The following is a 17,404-nucleotide window of genomic DNA, read 5'->3' as shown; positions in this document are numbered from 1 at the left end:
ACCCCGAGCACTACATCTTCTTAGGGGATCTCAACTTCCACCTCGACGATCCCAGCGATGTCAACACAACCGACCTCCTGGAGAGCATGAACAACATCGGCCTCAAGCAACTGGGCACCGACCCCACCTACATCACAAGACACAGACTAGACCCAATCTCAACTTCCAGCGACAGATTCAAATTCAGCCACACCACACAGCTTACCTAGATAGACCATTACAGAATCCACTTCACCATCTCAAGACCCAACAACACAGGAACTGAGCACCACAGCTCCACACGCAGAGACTGGAAAAGGATATCAGAAGACCAGTGGAACAATGCTCTCAGCTCTCAGCTCCCACCTCCCAAACCCAACACTGACCCAGATCAAGCAGCAAAAAACTTCTCCAGATGGATCACAGAATGAGTCGACAATACCAAAGGACTGACCAAAAGATCCAGCTGGTTCACTGAGGAACTGAAATCAACCAAGTGCATCAGCCGGCAAGTAGAAAGGAAGTGGCGCATCAGCGGGAAAACAGATGACAGGGCTTCCTTCAAGACAGCCCTCAAACAGTACCACGTCTCCTGAAAGAAACAAGAAAGAACGCCCTTGCAGACAGCATTGAGTCCAGATCTAGCCACAGCATCAAACTCTCGGCCATTGTGAAGGAAATTTCCAAACCCACCACTGCCAGGAATTACATCACACCCTCCCAAGAACTGTGAAACACTCTGGCGGAGCACCCACAGACCCCTGCCCGCACCACGTCTTCAACCTTGGAAACAAGTCAATCTGCGACAAACTAAGAAAGGTCCTGAACACCCCATCACATCGGTCTCCTTCCCCGAAGACTGGAAACATGCTGAAGTGAGACCCTCCTGAAAAAACCCTCCATCGATCCAAAATGAGCCCAAGAACTACTGATCCATCTCTCTGCTCCATTTACGGCAAAGATCATCAAGAAAGCAATCAAGCAGCAACTCACCCAAGACCTGGAGCATCACAACCTCCTGGAACCCTTGCAATCCGGACTGCAAGCCAACCACAGCACTGAGACGGCCCTGATTGCAGCCCCAACGACATCATGTCCCTCCTGGACCGCGGTGAAACGGCGGCCCTCATCCTCCTGGACCTATCAGCTGCTTTCAAGACCGTCTCCCAAGGCATAATTATCAACAGACTCCACCACATCAGTATCCAGTGACACGCCCTCAAAGGGATCACATCATTCCTCTCTGGACGAACCCACAGGATCCGTCCCCCATCATTCACACCAGAGCCCAAGAATATCATCTGTGGAGTCCCCCAAGGTTCATCACTCAGCCCCACACTCTTTAAATCCTACATGACTCCCCTGGCATACACCGTCAGATCACATGGACTCAACATCATCTCATAAGGCAAAGACACACAGCTCATCATCTCACAGACTGAAGATCCTTCCACAGTCAGAGCCAACTTCCACACCTGCATGCTGGACGTCACCGAATGGATGAGAAACAACTGTTTGAAACTCAACACGGACAAGATGGAAGTCCTCATCTTTAAGACCAACACGTCACTCTGGAATGACGCATAGTGGCCCGTGAGCCTTGGCCCACCACAGGCCCCAACAAACCATGCCTGCAATCTCAGCATCATCCTGAATTGCAAGATCTTGATGGAAAAACAAGTCATCACAGTCTCATCTGCCCGTTTTCACACCCTCTGCATGCTCTGGATGAACTTCAGGGAGCTCCCAGTCAATACCAAAAGGATCGTCACTCAGGCTCTAGTCACCAGCAGGCTGGACTAGAGAAATGCACTTCAGGTAGAAATCTTGGCACGCCTTTTGAAGAGACTTCAGACAATACAGAATGCAGCTGCACAACTTATTCTCGACCTGCCCAAAAGGACCCACATCACCTCAGGAACCTACACTGGCTCCCGATACAAAAGAGATGCCAATTCAAGATGCTGACCCACGCCTAAAAAAAGCCTCTACACAACAAAGGACCAGCATACCTCAACAAACAACTAATATTTATCCAAACCAACCAGACACCTCCTTTCTGCCTCCAGCTTCCTCGCATACACTCGCCTGATCTACCGAACCAATAGCGGAGGATGCTCCTTCTCGCACAAGGCAGCCAAGACAAGGAACTCCCTCCCCCTGCACCTAAGGACCACCCCTTTGCTGCAACAATTCAGGAGAGAACTAAAGACCTGGGTGTTTGAATGAGAACCCACCATGCAGCAGCTACAAGCCCCTCAAGACCCTCAAGACCCTCAGAGGTTATTTGCAGCGCTATACAAATGTGTGATTGAGTGATTGGTTGGCTGAAAATGTGGCATAATTAGTGGTAAACATTGAAAGAACACTATTTTAATGTGTGGTCCTGCCAGAGTTTGAAGAATTTCTTAGCTATTGTGAAGGAAAATCTGATTCTATTAAGGATATGGAGACTAGTATTTTCCCCCCAATAAATTATAATATGATTTACAGTATGATACACAAATGAGTTAACATGCTGTAACTCTATAGACAATTGTGCATGGCTATGGATTTTTATTACCTAATGCCATAAATGCTTTATGGTGGAATTTTAAACTTTCTTTCAATGATGTGATCAAAGTGTTATAAAAGTATACAGAATGGCTGTACAAAATTCATCTGAAATGGAGCAAAAAAGCTACCATTTTACATTCTGCATCCTTTTCTGCGCAATGTAGTAATATTGTGCATATAAAAGAATTTGCAGCTAATAGAACACATACTATAGTGCAGATGACACATCGGTGAGGAGGTGAGTCAGAAGGAGGTTAGGCTGAACATGCCCAGAGGCCTGGGCTTACACTTCTGAAATGCAGTACAAGACAGATTTCAGTCACTTTCCCGTAGCTGAATGATTCCAAACAGAAAAATGGAGCAAAGCCATTCATTATTAATCGTTATTAGAGCACTGAAAAATCTTTACTGTCAGAATGCCCAGTTAGCCATCATGTACAAATTACAATCAAAATACCATTAATACAATACAAAATTGCACTATTCAAAAAGGATTACATTTCTATATCCCGGACTCATCTACAAGGATATCCTGAAAGTCAGCCCTGCTTACCCCCAGAACCTCTTCCACTGGTGCACTGCTTTACAAACCCTGTGATTCTCGGAAGACCTCTGTCTACACTCACACCACTGAAGGAACATCAGCAGACAACTCTAAAAACTAAGGGGGCATTGTGTTAGGTTATACTATCCTACATATCTTAGCAAGTGTTTATATACAGGATGCCTTCTTGATAATGGCATGGTGAACCTTTCTGCAGCAAAGCAACTTCAAAAGTTGTAATCAAACAAATACATTCAAAGGACATTGAATGGAGGCCACGCACCTGTTCATACCAGGAAGCCACGATGTTCTCCATATACTGGTAGCTGGTGAAGAAAGCAACAATGCCATCGGGAACAATGGCTGACATTTCCAGCAGCAAGTTGCCGTAATTACGAATCACAGCTGCAAAGAAAAGTCAGTAGGTTTGATGCTCACGCATGAGTGCAAAACTAACAAAACACGCATTTACAAATGTAATAGCTTTCGCCTCGTCAAAAACTTTCCCTCAAACTTGGGCAATGACAGATAATTTGTCTTCGGTTTTGGAGAGGTCAGTTAGGCATGTACACAAACATATCTGTTCATATATGTTCACTTGCACTGGTTCTTATCCTCAGGAGACTTACTTAACTTTAATGTATTCAAAATTATTACATTTGTCTTGGCACCATCATACCATGGCTGCCCACATTATGCCAGAGATTACCACCACTGAGCTAGGGCCAGCATGTTGCCAGGAATCACAATGATGCCAGGGCCGGCATTTTACCACAGTTTATCACTATTGTGCTAAGGACAGCATACTGTCAGGGTGTACCATTGTTGTGCCAGTGCCTGCATGTCGCCAAAGAATACCAGCAATGTGCAGCGGCCAGCATGTGCCAGGGTTTAACACTATTGTAGCAGAGCCAGTATTTTGCCAGAAACTATCACCATTGTAAGAGGGCAAGCATTTTACCACAAACTATCATCATTGTGCCCGGGTCAGGATGTTCCCCGGGACTATCACCATGTGCCAGGTCCAGCATTTTACCAGGAATTCACATCACTGAGCCAGGGCAATAAAATGGCTTGGAATTACCAACTTTGTGCCAGGTGCGGCATTTTGGAGGTCTCACTTGACCAGCCGAAGAAGCTAATGGCTGAAGAAGGGTGCACCAAAAACTTCTATAATATGCATAGAATACAATAAGTTTGCCAGGAAGGATACACACACCATTAGACGTTAAACAAAAAAAAACAGCAAGTCTCTCTAACAAGAGGTCAGGGTCTTGCATAGTGCTTAGACTTAGAACTAATCTCTTATCTGTCAGCTGCTGGATGAAGTCAAAGACTTTAGATCAGTCCTGCACATGGGTATCATATCAAAACACTATTAAAATATAGAAACCACATTTAAATGGTTTTAAATTGGCGTTCGTAAAAGCAGCAAGACTACTGCTGCCTATCTATAAGCCCGCATTTTCTGAACTTCATGTTTGTTTCCTTTTTGCAACAAAGAGTGTCCTCCACTCCATACATTATGCTATACTCCCCCGTATCGCTCGATGACCACGCCAGATTGCAGGTTTAGGGCTCGGGTGTCTTGCTGCATTCCGATGTATTTCACGTGCAGTCAGTAGGCGGCTATCAGCCTGACGCTCACTTGGGGAACCATGCGGATTGTGGGTGTTGGCGTCGGCAAGACTCGCAATCCTGTTATACTTTTCTAGGGGCCGAGCCTGCCAATCAAGAATTTCATTTTTGTGGCACATGTGGAAAGTAGAAAAAAAAAATGTCAAAATTTGTTCTAAAGCTGACGCAAATTTTAAGGGAAAAGTCAGAGTTAATTTTATTTGAAGTGCAATAGTACTATTTGCTCTAGAGCAAGGTCGGGAGGTTGACCCGCTATTAAAAAGGCGGTGTTGGTGAGCAAGCCCGTGGAAGGTGAGGCAGCACTTACGTGGGTTTATTATATTATATATATTTATTATATCACTCTGGTGCTCGACTTCTGGAACCTTTCGTATCCCTCAACTTAGAGACCTTTGTGAGGTGCTGAATAATCGTTATAAAGTCCTAATTCCCCTTGTTGCTTACGATCAAGAAAGAACACATTAAAAAGGATTCGTGAATCCAGTGAAGTTCCAAAGGGCTAATGTGGGACTTTTGCCAAATCCAAGTTTATGCAAGGGGGGTCTTTAGGATTAGCAAAATCTCCGTCTATGCCTACATTAGCTTCGACAGTCGAATACTCTGTCACCATACACTTTAAGCCATCTGGCATTCAACATAAGGATGATGCTTAACTTATTGAGGAAAATAAGTGGATCACTAATTTGCGTGGAAGTCATTTTTCACCGATTTGCACATCAATCTGAATAATGATCATCCTGTTATAAACCTTTTAAATGAGCATTCAATACTCCCTCTTCACTAACGGGCTCCCTGCTTATTATCATCTCCTCGGTTAGATCCATCTTTGGAGGGTGGTGAGCATGTGTATGATGATTCTCGACACAGTAGCCCAATCTCGTAGTTCTTTACTGGGTGAGTCCTATGGTTTGTGTCCCAGGAATAAAGATGGAGGTACGAGAGTCCATTTTGCATCATTTGAGAATGTGGATATAGGACCAAATTCTTCGACTTTGTTGCATGACGTTTTTCAGTTAATGCAGGGAACATGGAGGGCATACTGGAGGCGTCGATAGTGGTAAAACAAATTAAAAAAACAATATGACATTTTAAGGGATATTACAGCTTAACTTCAGAAAGTTAATGTATGCTTGGCAACTCTATTTCGACCAGTTAGCCCTCAAAGGGAAGCGGAGTCAGAAAAAAATCCAACCAGCATAGAAATTACAACAGGGGTCTCCTCTTAGAGAACATGGAAGCTTAAACAAGCTTCCTTTTTCCTAAGTTAATACCAACAATGGCACTCAAAGAATCCTGATCAATCAATTAATATGGCCTTGAAAATAAACCTAAATCTGAGGTCTCTGTATACCCGGAAATCATAGTGTTCGGAGATGTAATCAATTACTGAACAACCACTCAGGACTTTTGTTTGGTCAGGTTAAAATGCTTGGAATAGATAGCAGGAAATGTAACAGAATACTACCAGTTAACCACTCAGTATAATGCTAACCGAAATAACATTTGTGTTGTAATCACAGATAAAACTCAAATAATAAGTAAAACACATACTTTTTTTATTATAGCTGTAGGAAAGTGCCCCTTTTGACATGGTTACTCCCCACTTTTTGCCTTGTATCTGGTGTAACTTTGAATGAGAGTGTACTGGGTTCCTGCTAACCAGGTCCCCTGTACCAGTGTTCTTTCCCTAAACTGTACACAAGTTATCTATAATTAGCACCCCTTTAGGATCCCTAAAAGTCCCTAGTAAGTGATACCTCTGGTACCTAGGGCTTTGGATCTGAGTAGGGCCACTAAGGACTGCAGCACGAACTGTGCCACCCTATGGGACCCCTCAGCAAGTTCATTCAAACTTGCCATTGCAGCCTGCGTGTCTTGGAGCAGAGAAACCGAAGAGTCGACATGACACACATTCCTGTGTGCCATGCCTGCCAGCACTACATGCAGCATAGGTAAGTCATCCTTATGGCATGCCTTTCAGCCCTAAGGCAGGGTGCACTATACCCATGTGTGGGCATATCTGTATGAGTGGATATGTCCTGGTGATATCTAAGTTCACCCTTAGATATTACCAGTGCACAGGGAAGTCATTACAAGTACATGGGTTGGACACTTGTCATTACGATTTCCCCAGCTACATGATGGCTTCACTGTATCCCAAGGTGCTTGGTACCAAACACCACGTCTTAATAAACCCACACAGATGTCAACGAAGGATTTATTAATAAGTGCTATCTTGTGTACTGTACTACTGGAGGACTAATTTTAATTTCAACTGGATTCTTTTTAACTGTCCTTTTGTTGCTGATATTTTTCGGTGAATATGCTGCTGTTTGTCTGCACTTTTATGGATATGTATTAGTATCCAAATAAAGTTTATATTGATTGATTGATTGATAAGTGCATGCAGAAGACACCTTAGAGGTGCCCCCTGTCAAGAATTCCTGTCATGCGAGGGGAGGAAAACGGTAACCAGCGAAAACGGACTACGTCTCCCAGGATGCTTAGCGGTTGAGAGGTTATGTAAACAGGAGAGCTGTTACATAACTCAAGGAAAACACGCCCTTATGTAAACAGGAGAGCTGTTACATAACTCAAGGAAAACACGCCCTTATGTAAACAGGAGAGCTGTTACATAACTCAAGGAAAACACGCCCTATAAAGGGAGGAACCGGGAGGTACAACGCTGTCGGATATTGTGTTTACACCGACGTACCTGCTTAGTGAAGAGCAGTGTTCCGGAGTGGTGCTCCAGTAAGGCAAGAACGGAGGTAGGTCGAGTCGTTACTCCCTGGGCCGTGTCTTGCCCCATCGTCACCTGCGAAGGACCCGGAAGCTCTACCGGATAACCATTGAGCTTCGCTTTTTGACTCGGCTGAGTCAAAGCGCAGTGGCGCTTTTGCTGGTTGGAGTCGTAACTCCCAGCCCGACCAGAGATACAGGGACTGCCAGCTGTAACGCACACCAGGAGGTGTTTGCCGCGTTACAGACTCGGAAGTCCACAGGATCGATCGAGCGGCTGCTCTCGGTTCAGTCTTCTTTGCTTGTGATTGGGGTATCGATGACGCATCACCAGGAGGTGACTCCGCGTCCCGGTGCAGTCTGAGGAAGAGGTTGAGCGGCTGCTCCCTTCAGGTAGAGACCCCGGCTGGGTGTTTCCCTGACTCCTCGATTCTCCCCAACACTCTCCGTGCCCCTCACAGCCTACCGATTGGCATTGTCGGCCATTTCATTTCTGCCCTCTGTTGGCATACGCCGGGCTCGGCGTATATGCAGAGGACGGTTAGGACCATCCGTGCTGTGGGCTGGTAACGTACTTAGCCTGGAGGATTCCAGTGACTATAACCTTTGTTTATTCCTTGTATTATTTTTTCCTTCATTAAAATAACTAAACCTTCACAAGTGGTTGCGTTCTCATTATCGTGTCTGTTAAACGATCCTGAGACGTTCAGGGCGTTACAAAATATCCGACCATAATAACACTAACTGTCTCCCGGTCGATAACAGACATGGCAACACTTGATGATGTGCTGGCTGCTTTAGCGACCGTGCAAATTGAATTGGCTGCCTCCAGGCAAGAAACAGCCGATGTAAAAGCCAGACTGGATGCTATCCAATTGGACCCGCTCACGCCCAGCACCTCCCTCACGAACCAGACCCCTGCGGTAGTAGTGGAAATGCCGGTAGCTGTCCCCTTGGCAACACCAGAGAGGTACAGTGGGGATCCTAACACAGTGCAGGTATTCCTCACACAAGTGGCGCTACATTTATCGTGCAAACCAAGGGCGTTCCCCACGAGTCAGGCTCGTGTGGCTTTCCTTATATCCTATTTGGCTGGAAACGCGGCACAATGGGCCGTACCTCTGGTGAGCAGGGACGACCCCATCTTATGTGATTGGGGTGCTTTTCGCGAGGAATTCCTGAAAGTCTTCGACAGAAGGGCTGACTCGTACACGGCGGACCGTGAAATGCTTGAGTTGAGACAGGGATCCAACGACCTGGTGCAGTATCTCAACGCGTTCCGAAGGCTGGTTGCGGAAACCAAGTGGCCTGTTGCTAAACAGACGGCGCTCTTCCATCACGGGCTGTGCGATGAGCTCAAGGACGCCGTGGCTCATATTGACCCACAACCCAAGACATGTGAGGGCCTTATCAACCTGGTATTACGGCTGGAACATAGGCTAAGTGAAAGAAAGGGGGATCATGGGAGAAAAGGAAACTCCCTTCCATCCTATGTGACAGTGGGAAGTCCTGAAACTTCCACCGCATCCAAGGGAGAACCCATGGACAGCGGCGCAATACGAGCGAGCCTCACAGCCACGGAGAAAGAGCCACGCCGTAAACAAGGATTGTGCCTATATTGTGGCAAAAAAGGCCACTACGTACGTGAATGCCCTGCCAAACCGAAGACGTCACGTTATCGGGCCAACCGGTCGGTAACAGCCGTGGTGGACGTACCGGCGGAAAACTAGAGGACTCCCAGACCAAAGAAGGGGCATCTCGGAGTCACTCATCCATCCCTTCACTTTCCAACTCGGTCACTAAGGGACAACGACACCTGTTTCTCACGGTGCACGTGGGAGTGCATGACCAGTGGATACCCGTTGTGGCCATGGTGGATTCAGGGGCCACTGGCATGTTTATGGACCACAACGAGGCATGCAGGCTAGGGCTAGTGCTTCTTCCCAAAGCTGTACCCGAAGACGTCTATGCTGTAGACGGAAGGCGATTGGTGACGGGGCCCATCGGGCAGCACACGGGGGTCCTTCCGATGAGATGTGGGAGGAACCATTTGGAACAAATCGATTTTAACATCATCCGAGCGCCCCAATATGGCGTCATATTGGGATTGCCGTGGCTACAGAAACACAACCCCTCTGTGGATTGGCCAACACATCGCATCGAACTGACGTCACCGTATTGCATCCTGCATTGTGGAATAAGAACGGAATCCCTTGACGCAGATGAGAGCGGGAGTCAGACGGTGGCTACAGCGGCAGAAAAATATGTGGCTCTCCCCCAGGCTTATCACAGTTTTGAGGATGTATTTGATGAGGTGAAGGCGGAAGTGCTACCACCACATAGACAGTTTGACTGCCAGATCGACCTGGTGCCAGGGGCCAGCGTTCCCAGCGGCAGGCTGTATGCCCTGACGGAGCCTGAAAACGTGCATCTCCGGGGGTACCTGGATAAACTCCTCAAGCTAGGATTCATCCGCCCGTCCAAGTCTCCGGCCGCCTCGCCACTCTTCTTCATCCCGAAGGCTAATGGGGAGCTGAGAGCCTGTGTGGACTTTAGGGCATTGAATGCGATAACCGTAAAGAATCGGTACCCCTTGCCTCTCATCAGTGTACTTATGGAACAGGTCAAGAAAGCTCGTATCTACACCAAGTTGGATTTGAAAGGGGCATACCATCTGGTGCGCATGAGGGACGGAGACGAGTGGAAGACCGCCTTTAAGACCAGGTTCGGCCTTTTTGAGTACCTCGTCATGCCGTTCGGTCTGTGCAACGCCCCGGCAGCCTTTCAGTACTTTTGAATGAGGTATTCAGAGAGGAGTTGGATATCTACGTGGTCGTATATATCGACGACATCCTCATCTATTCGTCCAGTGTGGAGGAGCACGTACACCACGTCAAAGCTGTGCTCCAAAAGCTGAGGGAAAACATGCTGTTTTGTAAACTCAGCAAGTGTGACTTCCACGTCACATCCGTGGAATTCCTCGGAGTGATGCTGAGTCCAGAGGGACAGGAGATGGCAGAACGAAAGATCAAGGCGGTGAAAGAATGGCCGGTGCCCCAAAGCGTGAAGGACGTCCAAAGTTTCATTGGCTTCGCCAACTTTTACAGGCGGTTTATAGATGGATTTTCAGGATTGGTGGCCCCAATCACACAGCTACTGAGGAAGTCCAAGGAGTTTGTCTGGTCCCCTGAAGCGAACAAAGCCTTTGAGGCCCTGAAAAGCGCCTTTGGTAAGGCGCCGGTGTTGGCTCACCCCGATCCGGATCTCCCCTACGTGGTGGAAGCGGACGCATCGGATGTGGCGCTGGGGGCTATCTTGTCCCAACGCAACCACGACACAGGGGTGCTTCATCCCGTTGCGTACATGTCCCGCAAACTCAACGACGCCGAACGCAACTACCATATTGCGGAGAAGGAGCTTCTCGCAATCAAGGACGCCTTCACCGAATGGAGGCATTGGTTGATGGGGGCAAGACATGTGGTATCGGTGTACACGGACCATCGGAACCTACAGTTCATGACGGCCACAAGACACCTTTCTCCCAGACAGCTGCGGTGGATGATCTTCTTTGCGGGGTTCAACTTCCGCATCACATATCGGCTGGGGACGGAAAACCGGAAGGCGGACGCCCTGTCCCATCAATCTGCAGTTAAGGAACCATTGCCTGCGACCGAGCATTCCATCATTTCCCCGAGGATGGTATTGGGGGTTATCCAACCGGATACTTTCCTGAGGGGAATAAAGAGAGGGATCAGGTCATTCGCATGGCGGAGGTGGCTCCTCAGTCACAGAGAATGGCAGCTGAAGGATGGGATACCCCTGAAGGGCAGGTGCCTATTGATACCCACGCCTAGGCTAAGGAAACAAGCATTCATCTGGTGCCATGACTCTCCATGCGCAGGTCATTTGGGCTTTGAAAAAACGGTGGCTAGCATGGGACGGCATTTCTGGTGGCCAACCATGAGAGTGGATGTCAGGAGGTGGGGACAGGAGTGTCCTACGTGTGCTACCATGAAGGCCGACCATGGCCGAACCCAAGGGCTCTTACATCCACTTCCGACCCCGGATAGACCATGGGATAGCATATCACTGGACTTCGTGGTGGGCCTACCGGTAGACCAGGGGATGACGGCAATACTGGTGGTGGTGGATTACTTGACGAAAATGGGGCACTTCATCCCCTGCAAGAGAGTCCCTACGGCCGGGGAATTGGCGTCACTACTCCTAAAGAATGTGGGACGACTGCATGGATTACCTGGGGTGATCGTGTCGGACCGGGGGTCGCAGTTTACTGCGCAATTCTGGAAGACTTGGTGCACTGCGCTGCATGTTAAGACCGCCCTGTCCACCAGCTACCACCCTCAAACGGACGGCCAAACCGAGCGCCTGAACCAAACGCTCAAACAGTATCTGCGATGTTTTGTGGACCAGGGCAGGGAAGAATGGGTCGACTTGCTATGGGTTGCAGAGATAGCCTATAACAACGCCACTCACAGCTCCACACAGTCATCTCCGTTCTATAGCAACTATGGCCAACATCCCAGGTTCTTGCCATTTCTACATCCGTTCAGAGAGGACAGGATTCCCGCCACAGCGGACAGGGTGGCACACATAAAAGACACGTTGATGCGCTCAAGGGCTGTCCTAATAGAGGCCAAGAGAAGATACAAGGCTGCGGCAGACAGGAAGAGAAGGCCCGGGCCACTGTACCGCACTGGAGACTACGTCTGGATATCCACAAGAAACATGAGGTTTCGAAAGAACAGTGTGTTCCATCCCAAGTACATGGGCCCCTATCGAATTACCAAGTGTATGGGTCCCGTGAACGTGAAGGTGTGCTTGCCCCAGTCATTGCGGATACACCCTGTCTTTCATGTATCATTGCTCAAACCAGCACCCTCCAAGCCGTCTGGGACACCTAGGCCGGTATGCGTGGAGTCGGAGGTGGAGTATGAAGTGTCGGGCATACGGGCGTCCAAATGGCGCAGGGGGAAGCTGTGGTACCTGGTTGCGTGGAAAGGCTATGGCCCGGAGGAGCAGTCATGGGAACCGGCTGAAGGGGTTCATGCTCCGCGCTTGGTCTCCTTGTTCCATCGGCGTTTTCCTGCCAGCGCTGGACCCGTGGGGAGCCGCTGAGAGGGAGGATGTACTGTCAAGAATTCCTGTCATGCGAGGGGAGGAAAACGGTAACCAGCGAAAACGGACTACGTCTCCCAGGATGCTTAGCGGTTGAGAGGTTATGTAAACAGGAGAGCTGTTACATAACTCAAGGAAAACACGCCCTTATGTAAACAGGAGAGCTGTTACATAACTCAAGGAAAACACGCCCTTATGTAAACAGGAGAGCTGTTACATAACTCAAGGAAAACACGCCCTATAAAGGGAGGAACCGGGAGGTACAACGCTGTCGGATATTGTGTTTACACCGACGTACCTGCTTAGTGAAGAGCAGTGTTCCGGAGTGGTGCTCCAGTAAGGCAAGAACGGAGGTAGGTCGAGTCGTTACTCCCTGGGCCGTGTCTTGCCCCATCGTCACCTGTGAAGGACCCGGAAGCTCTACCGGATAACCATTGAGCTTCGCTTTTTGACTCGGCTGAGTCAAAGCGCAGTGGCGCTTTTGCTGGTTGGAGTCGTAACTCCCAGCCCGACCAGAGATACAGGGACTGCCAGCTGTAACGCACACCAGGAGGTGTTTGCCGCGTTACAGACTCGGAAGTCCACAGGATCGATCGAGCGGCTGCTCTCGGTTCAGTCTTCTTTGCTTGTGATTGGGGTATCGGTGACGCATCACCAGGAGGTGACTCCGCGTCCCGGTGCAGTCTGAGGAAGAGGTTGAGCGGCTGCTCCCTTCAGGTAGAGACCCCGGCTGGGTGTTTCCCTGACTCCTCGATTCTCCCCAACACTCTTCGTGCCCCTCACAGCCTACCGATTGGCATTGCCGGCCATTTCATTTCTGCCCTCTGTTGGCATACGCCGGGATCGGCGTATATGCAGAGGACGGTTAGGACCATCCGTGCTGTGGGCTGGTAACGTACTTAGCCTGGAGGATTCCAGTGACTATAACCTTTGTTTATTCCTTGTATTATTTTTGCCTTCATTAAAATAACTAAACCTTCACAAGTGGTTGCGTTCTCATTATCGTGTCTGTTAAACGATCCTGAGACGTTCAGGGCGTTACACCCCCTGAAAACCTACTGACTACTAGTGTGTTGACTGACTGGTCTCGACCAGCCGGCCACCATAGATAGGTTTCTGACATCCTGAGGTGAGAGCCCTCGCTCTAGAAGGTCAGGAACTAAGCCTGCTCTGGACGGAGGTGTTCAAACCTCCCCCAAGCAGGATGGGCATTCCAGAGCGGGAAGCTTCAAAAGGCCCTGCTGCCTTTGTTATGGGACCTTGCGCCTTTCCAGATATGCCCACCCCCTTGTCCTGACCCCACGTTTTGGCGGCAAGACAGAAGGGAAACTTAGCAAGATAAGGAGGTTTGCACACATTCAGCCTGCACCACCCATAGGGCGGGCCAACTGATGTGGAACCCACTTTTCAAATTCCTCCTTGTTGTTTTGGACAGAATTAGAATTCTAGGTTTGGGGTTTTGCCCACTTCCCACAGGAAGTGGTCATATAGAGGGTGTAGACACCCTAAAGGTAGGTAAGCCCATTGGCTACTACCAGTCACTCCCAATGAACACCCCTAAATTGAGTATTTAGGTGGCATCCCTGAACCCAAGAACTCAGATTTCATTGATTAACAGAAGAACGATGAAGAAGAGTCACTGCCTGGTGAGAACTGCAGCAGAACTTAGGAGTGAATACCTGCTGTCCTCAGCACTCTCTGGACAATCCCGACAGAGTGACTCATCCTCAGAGCTGGAGAACTACCAAAGTCTTGGGTAGCCTACCAGCACTTCAAAAACCACCAACAGTTTCATTTGGAGTAGAGGAGCTACTCCCCAGGAGTCCGGTCTACCGCCTTGCAGCTAACTGGCCTGACTGCTACCGCAAACGACCAGGACAAGGTTCTCGTGCTCTAGAAGGTCAGATCTGCCCCCTCCCGAGTGTGAAGACACCAGGACCTACTGCAGCTGTGCAGCAACAACAGATCTGTCTCCACACGAGTGTGATGACACCAGGACCAACTGGAGCCGTGCAGCACCACCCGCAGGGGTACCAACCGCCCTGCAACAAACACAAAACATGAGAGTCCAGTCCAGATTCTCACTGCACCAGGACCAAGAAGCTATTGAGGGATGTCAGCATCACTGAGACCCACTTCGAGAGTGGCCCAACTGCTTTGATTTTGCCACTACCAGCTGTTTGTCCTGGACTACTAGGTGCATCTTTGTGCACCCAGCCCAGCTGATATAACCATTATGCATCCGAGCAGCCCAGCCCCAACAAACAGGCTGTGCCACCGTGCTCCAAGACCCTTTGTGACCTGAGCCCCCATTTGTGTGTCCTCAGACTTGCCCGCAGGCCCACTGTGCAGCCTCTTTTCAGGTGCCCCCCCCCCCCCACACTTCTCCGTAGTGCACCAGCTACCTGCCTCAACAGAACCCTTCTCCTGGTAGAACCCGGGTGGTTCCCGAAGATTTGCTGGGACATTGAACCTTGGCCCACTACTATTTCTATCCCAGAAGGTGAACCCCTGAAACTGACTGTAGCTATCTTTATGCATCTTTTACTTTTCTGCCCATAGGTAAGCATTGTTTCTTAAGCACACAGGTTTGAACGTTTTACTTACCTGTTAACATTTCTATCGAAAACTGTACTTACCCTTGAATGAAGTTCTTGAGTTAAAAATATAGATAAAAAGAAGTGCTATTTTTCTGATTTGGTCTTGGATTATTCTTTGAATGTGTGTCTCATTTATTGCCTCTGTGAGTACAACAAATGCTTTGCACTACCCTCTGATAAGCCTAACTGCTTGCCCACGCCACCGCAAAAGAGAGCATTAGTGTTATCTACTTTTGCCTCTGTAAACCGATTGGGGAGCCACTGAGCTCTCTGCATAGTGTACTTCGTTTCAGTATGCCATACAGAGAAACAGCTTCCTACAATAGCCCCTATGCTATTTCATCCAGTTATGACGCTCCATCTGTACTCTTGCCTCATAGGAATCTGTAATAGTACAAATCTCTTGTACAAGTTTCTTGTAACACAAATATACTTAGCTGGAACATGCATGGGCTTGATTGAATATGTCAAAGCATATATGAAACTGTTTGATCAGTACCATATTTTATGTTACAAGAAAACTGGCTGCAGGAAACCCATAGCAGAAAGTTTAGTTGCACTCTGAGTAGATGGTTTTTCGATGGGTATGGCAGACCTTTGGAAGGATTAATGATTCATATTTCAACTCAGTGGCAAATGATACTTTTGCAACCAAGCTGAGACCTGGTAAATATCTAAACAATGTTTAATATTGGTAGATTTGTATGTACACAAAAATGTGGTAATAACTGAATTTAATCAAATTAATGAGGCCAGTATTGCAAGCAAACATATTAAATCTAAGTATTTTGATCTATTTTTGATTATGGCTGGTGATACACATTTGCAAATGGCCCCAGAAGAGATGGGTGAAGCACTGGGTGATCTATTTGAGGTATATAAAATATACACATATTGGAGAAGCTAAGGAGATATGTAATTAGTTTGCTAATAATATTTTACTTTGATATGTTTGAATGGGCGATCCTTGCTTGATTCCCCAGCCAAACAGTCTTTCCGACATGGTTCAACTTGGCCCTATAGAATGTGATGGTGAGTGATCTTTGGGTCTTACAGGTTTGCCTTGGTCTCAATAATGATACAGCGGCTGACCCAAAAAGGCTAACTACTAGGTTAGAACCCTGAATCTGTTTTGCCTGCAGGAGTTTCAAGCTTGCTATCACCTTAGTGATTTTCCATCGACAAAAAGTAAGTTTGAATGGTATTAATCAGCTATTGATAATGCGGTGGTATGCCATCAGCATGTATACTGGGGTAAGCATAATGGTGCAAATACTAATGCTGTAGGATAAATGGTTATACATGTCCTGTCAAAAAATGAAACAAAGTATTCGTAAATTGAAAAATCTTAATAGGCAGAGGCAGTCTGATACTGTTGCTAATGACAGAGATCTAATAAGGTAATAAAAAGGTGTAATTAGACAAAAGAAGATCATGTTTTATAATAGGCAATGAGAGAAATTGCACACTGTGATTTATAATAGTGATGAAAAACAATTCTTGACCTTAGTGAATGGTGTTTTTAAAACTAATTTATCTTCCCTGCTATGTACAATTACAGATGATCAATTTTTTTGGGGCCTGTGACAGAAATAAATTAAACTACGGTCTATGAGAGTCCCCGAGGCAGGACTCCAAAAGACCTTTGCTTTATCTATGCCTGTCCAGGGCACTATGCCCAGTTGGATAGTTTTTTTATCGCAAAAGTGGTGGAAAGCTGGATGGCAGGATTTTTGTGGAGTTTGAGTCAGAGAAAGGTCCTGCTTGATCTCCCACTTGGCAAGTTGATCCTAGGTTGAGATTTTTACATGACAATAAATGATCAGATAGACAGTCAACCAGCACCCCCCCCCCCCGTCGAGGTTTAACACACACATGACAGAGTTTCTTACTGCCCTAGGTATCACCGAGATATGGCACCACTTTTATCCTGATCTGTCAAGATTCACATACTACTCCACGCCCGTAACAGCCTTTCTCGTACAGATTACCTCTTAACCCACCCGGTAGCCGCGCTGTCTTCCACGAGGTAAGGTATCTTGGATCACTCCCCGGTCAGGGCCGAATTCACAAACAATAATCGGCGTCAGAGAAACACTATACCGATTAACCCCTGGTTACTTATGATCCCAGATATAAAAGAAAGCCAACAAGAGCACTCGGAACACTACATTAAGGAAAATGTCGGCTCTGTTGAATCTGCATAGAC

At 47.6% G+C, this 17,404-nt stretch overlaps 1 protein-coding gene across 1 annotated transcript in view; it reads right to left on the bottom strand.

The window, feature by feature from the left end:
- The window catches only part of ERCC2 (ERCC excision repair 2, TFIIH core complex helicase subunit), a 1,160,844-nt gene that overhangs the window by 386,026 nt on the left and 757,414 nt on the right, over positions 1–17,404 (bottom strand). Inside the window, exon 18 of the mRNA XM_085625578.1 lies at positions 3,363–3,484. Coding sequence (XP_085481704.1) covers positions 3,363–3,484 — 122 coding nt within the window. The remainder of the gene's footprint in view (positions 1–3,362; positions 3,485–17,404) is intronic.

This window comes from Triturus cristatus, chromosome 9 (genome assembly GCF_964204655.1).
Source record: "Triturus cristatus chromosome 9, aTriCri1.1, whole genome shotgun sequence".
Classification (NCBI taxonomy): domain Eukaryota; kingdom Metazoa; phylum Chordata; class Amphibia; order Caudata; family Salamandridae; genus Triturus; species Triturus cristatus.
The sequence above is the reverse complement of the archived record's forward strand: the minus strand, read 5'-3'. Positions and strand labels throughout refer to the sequence as shown.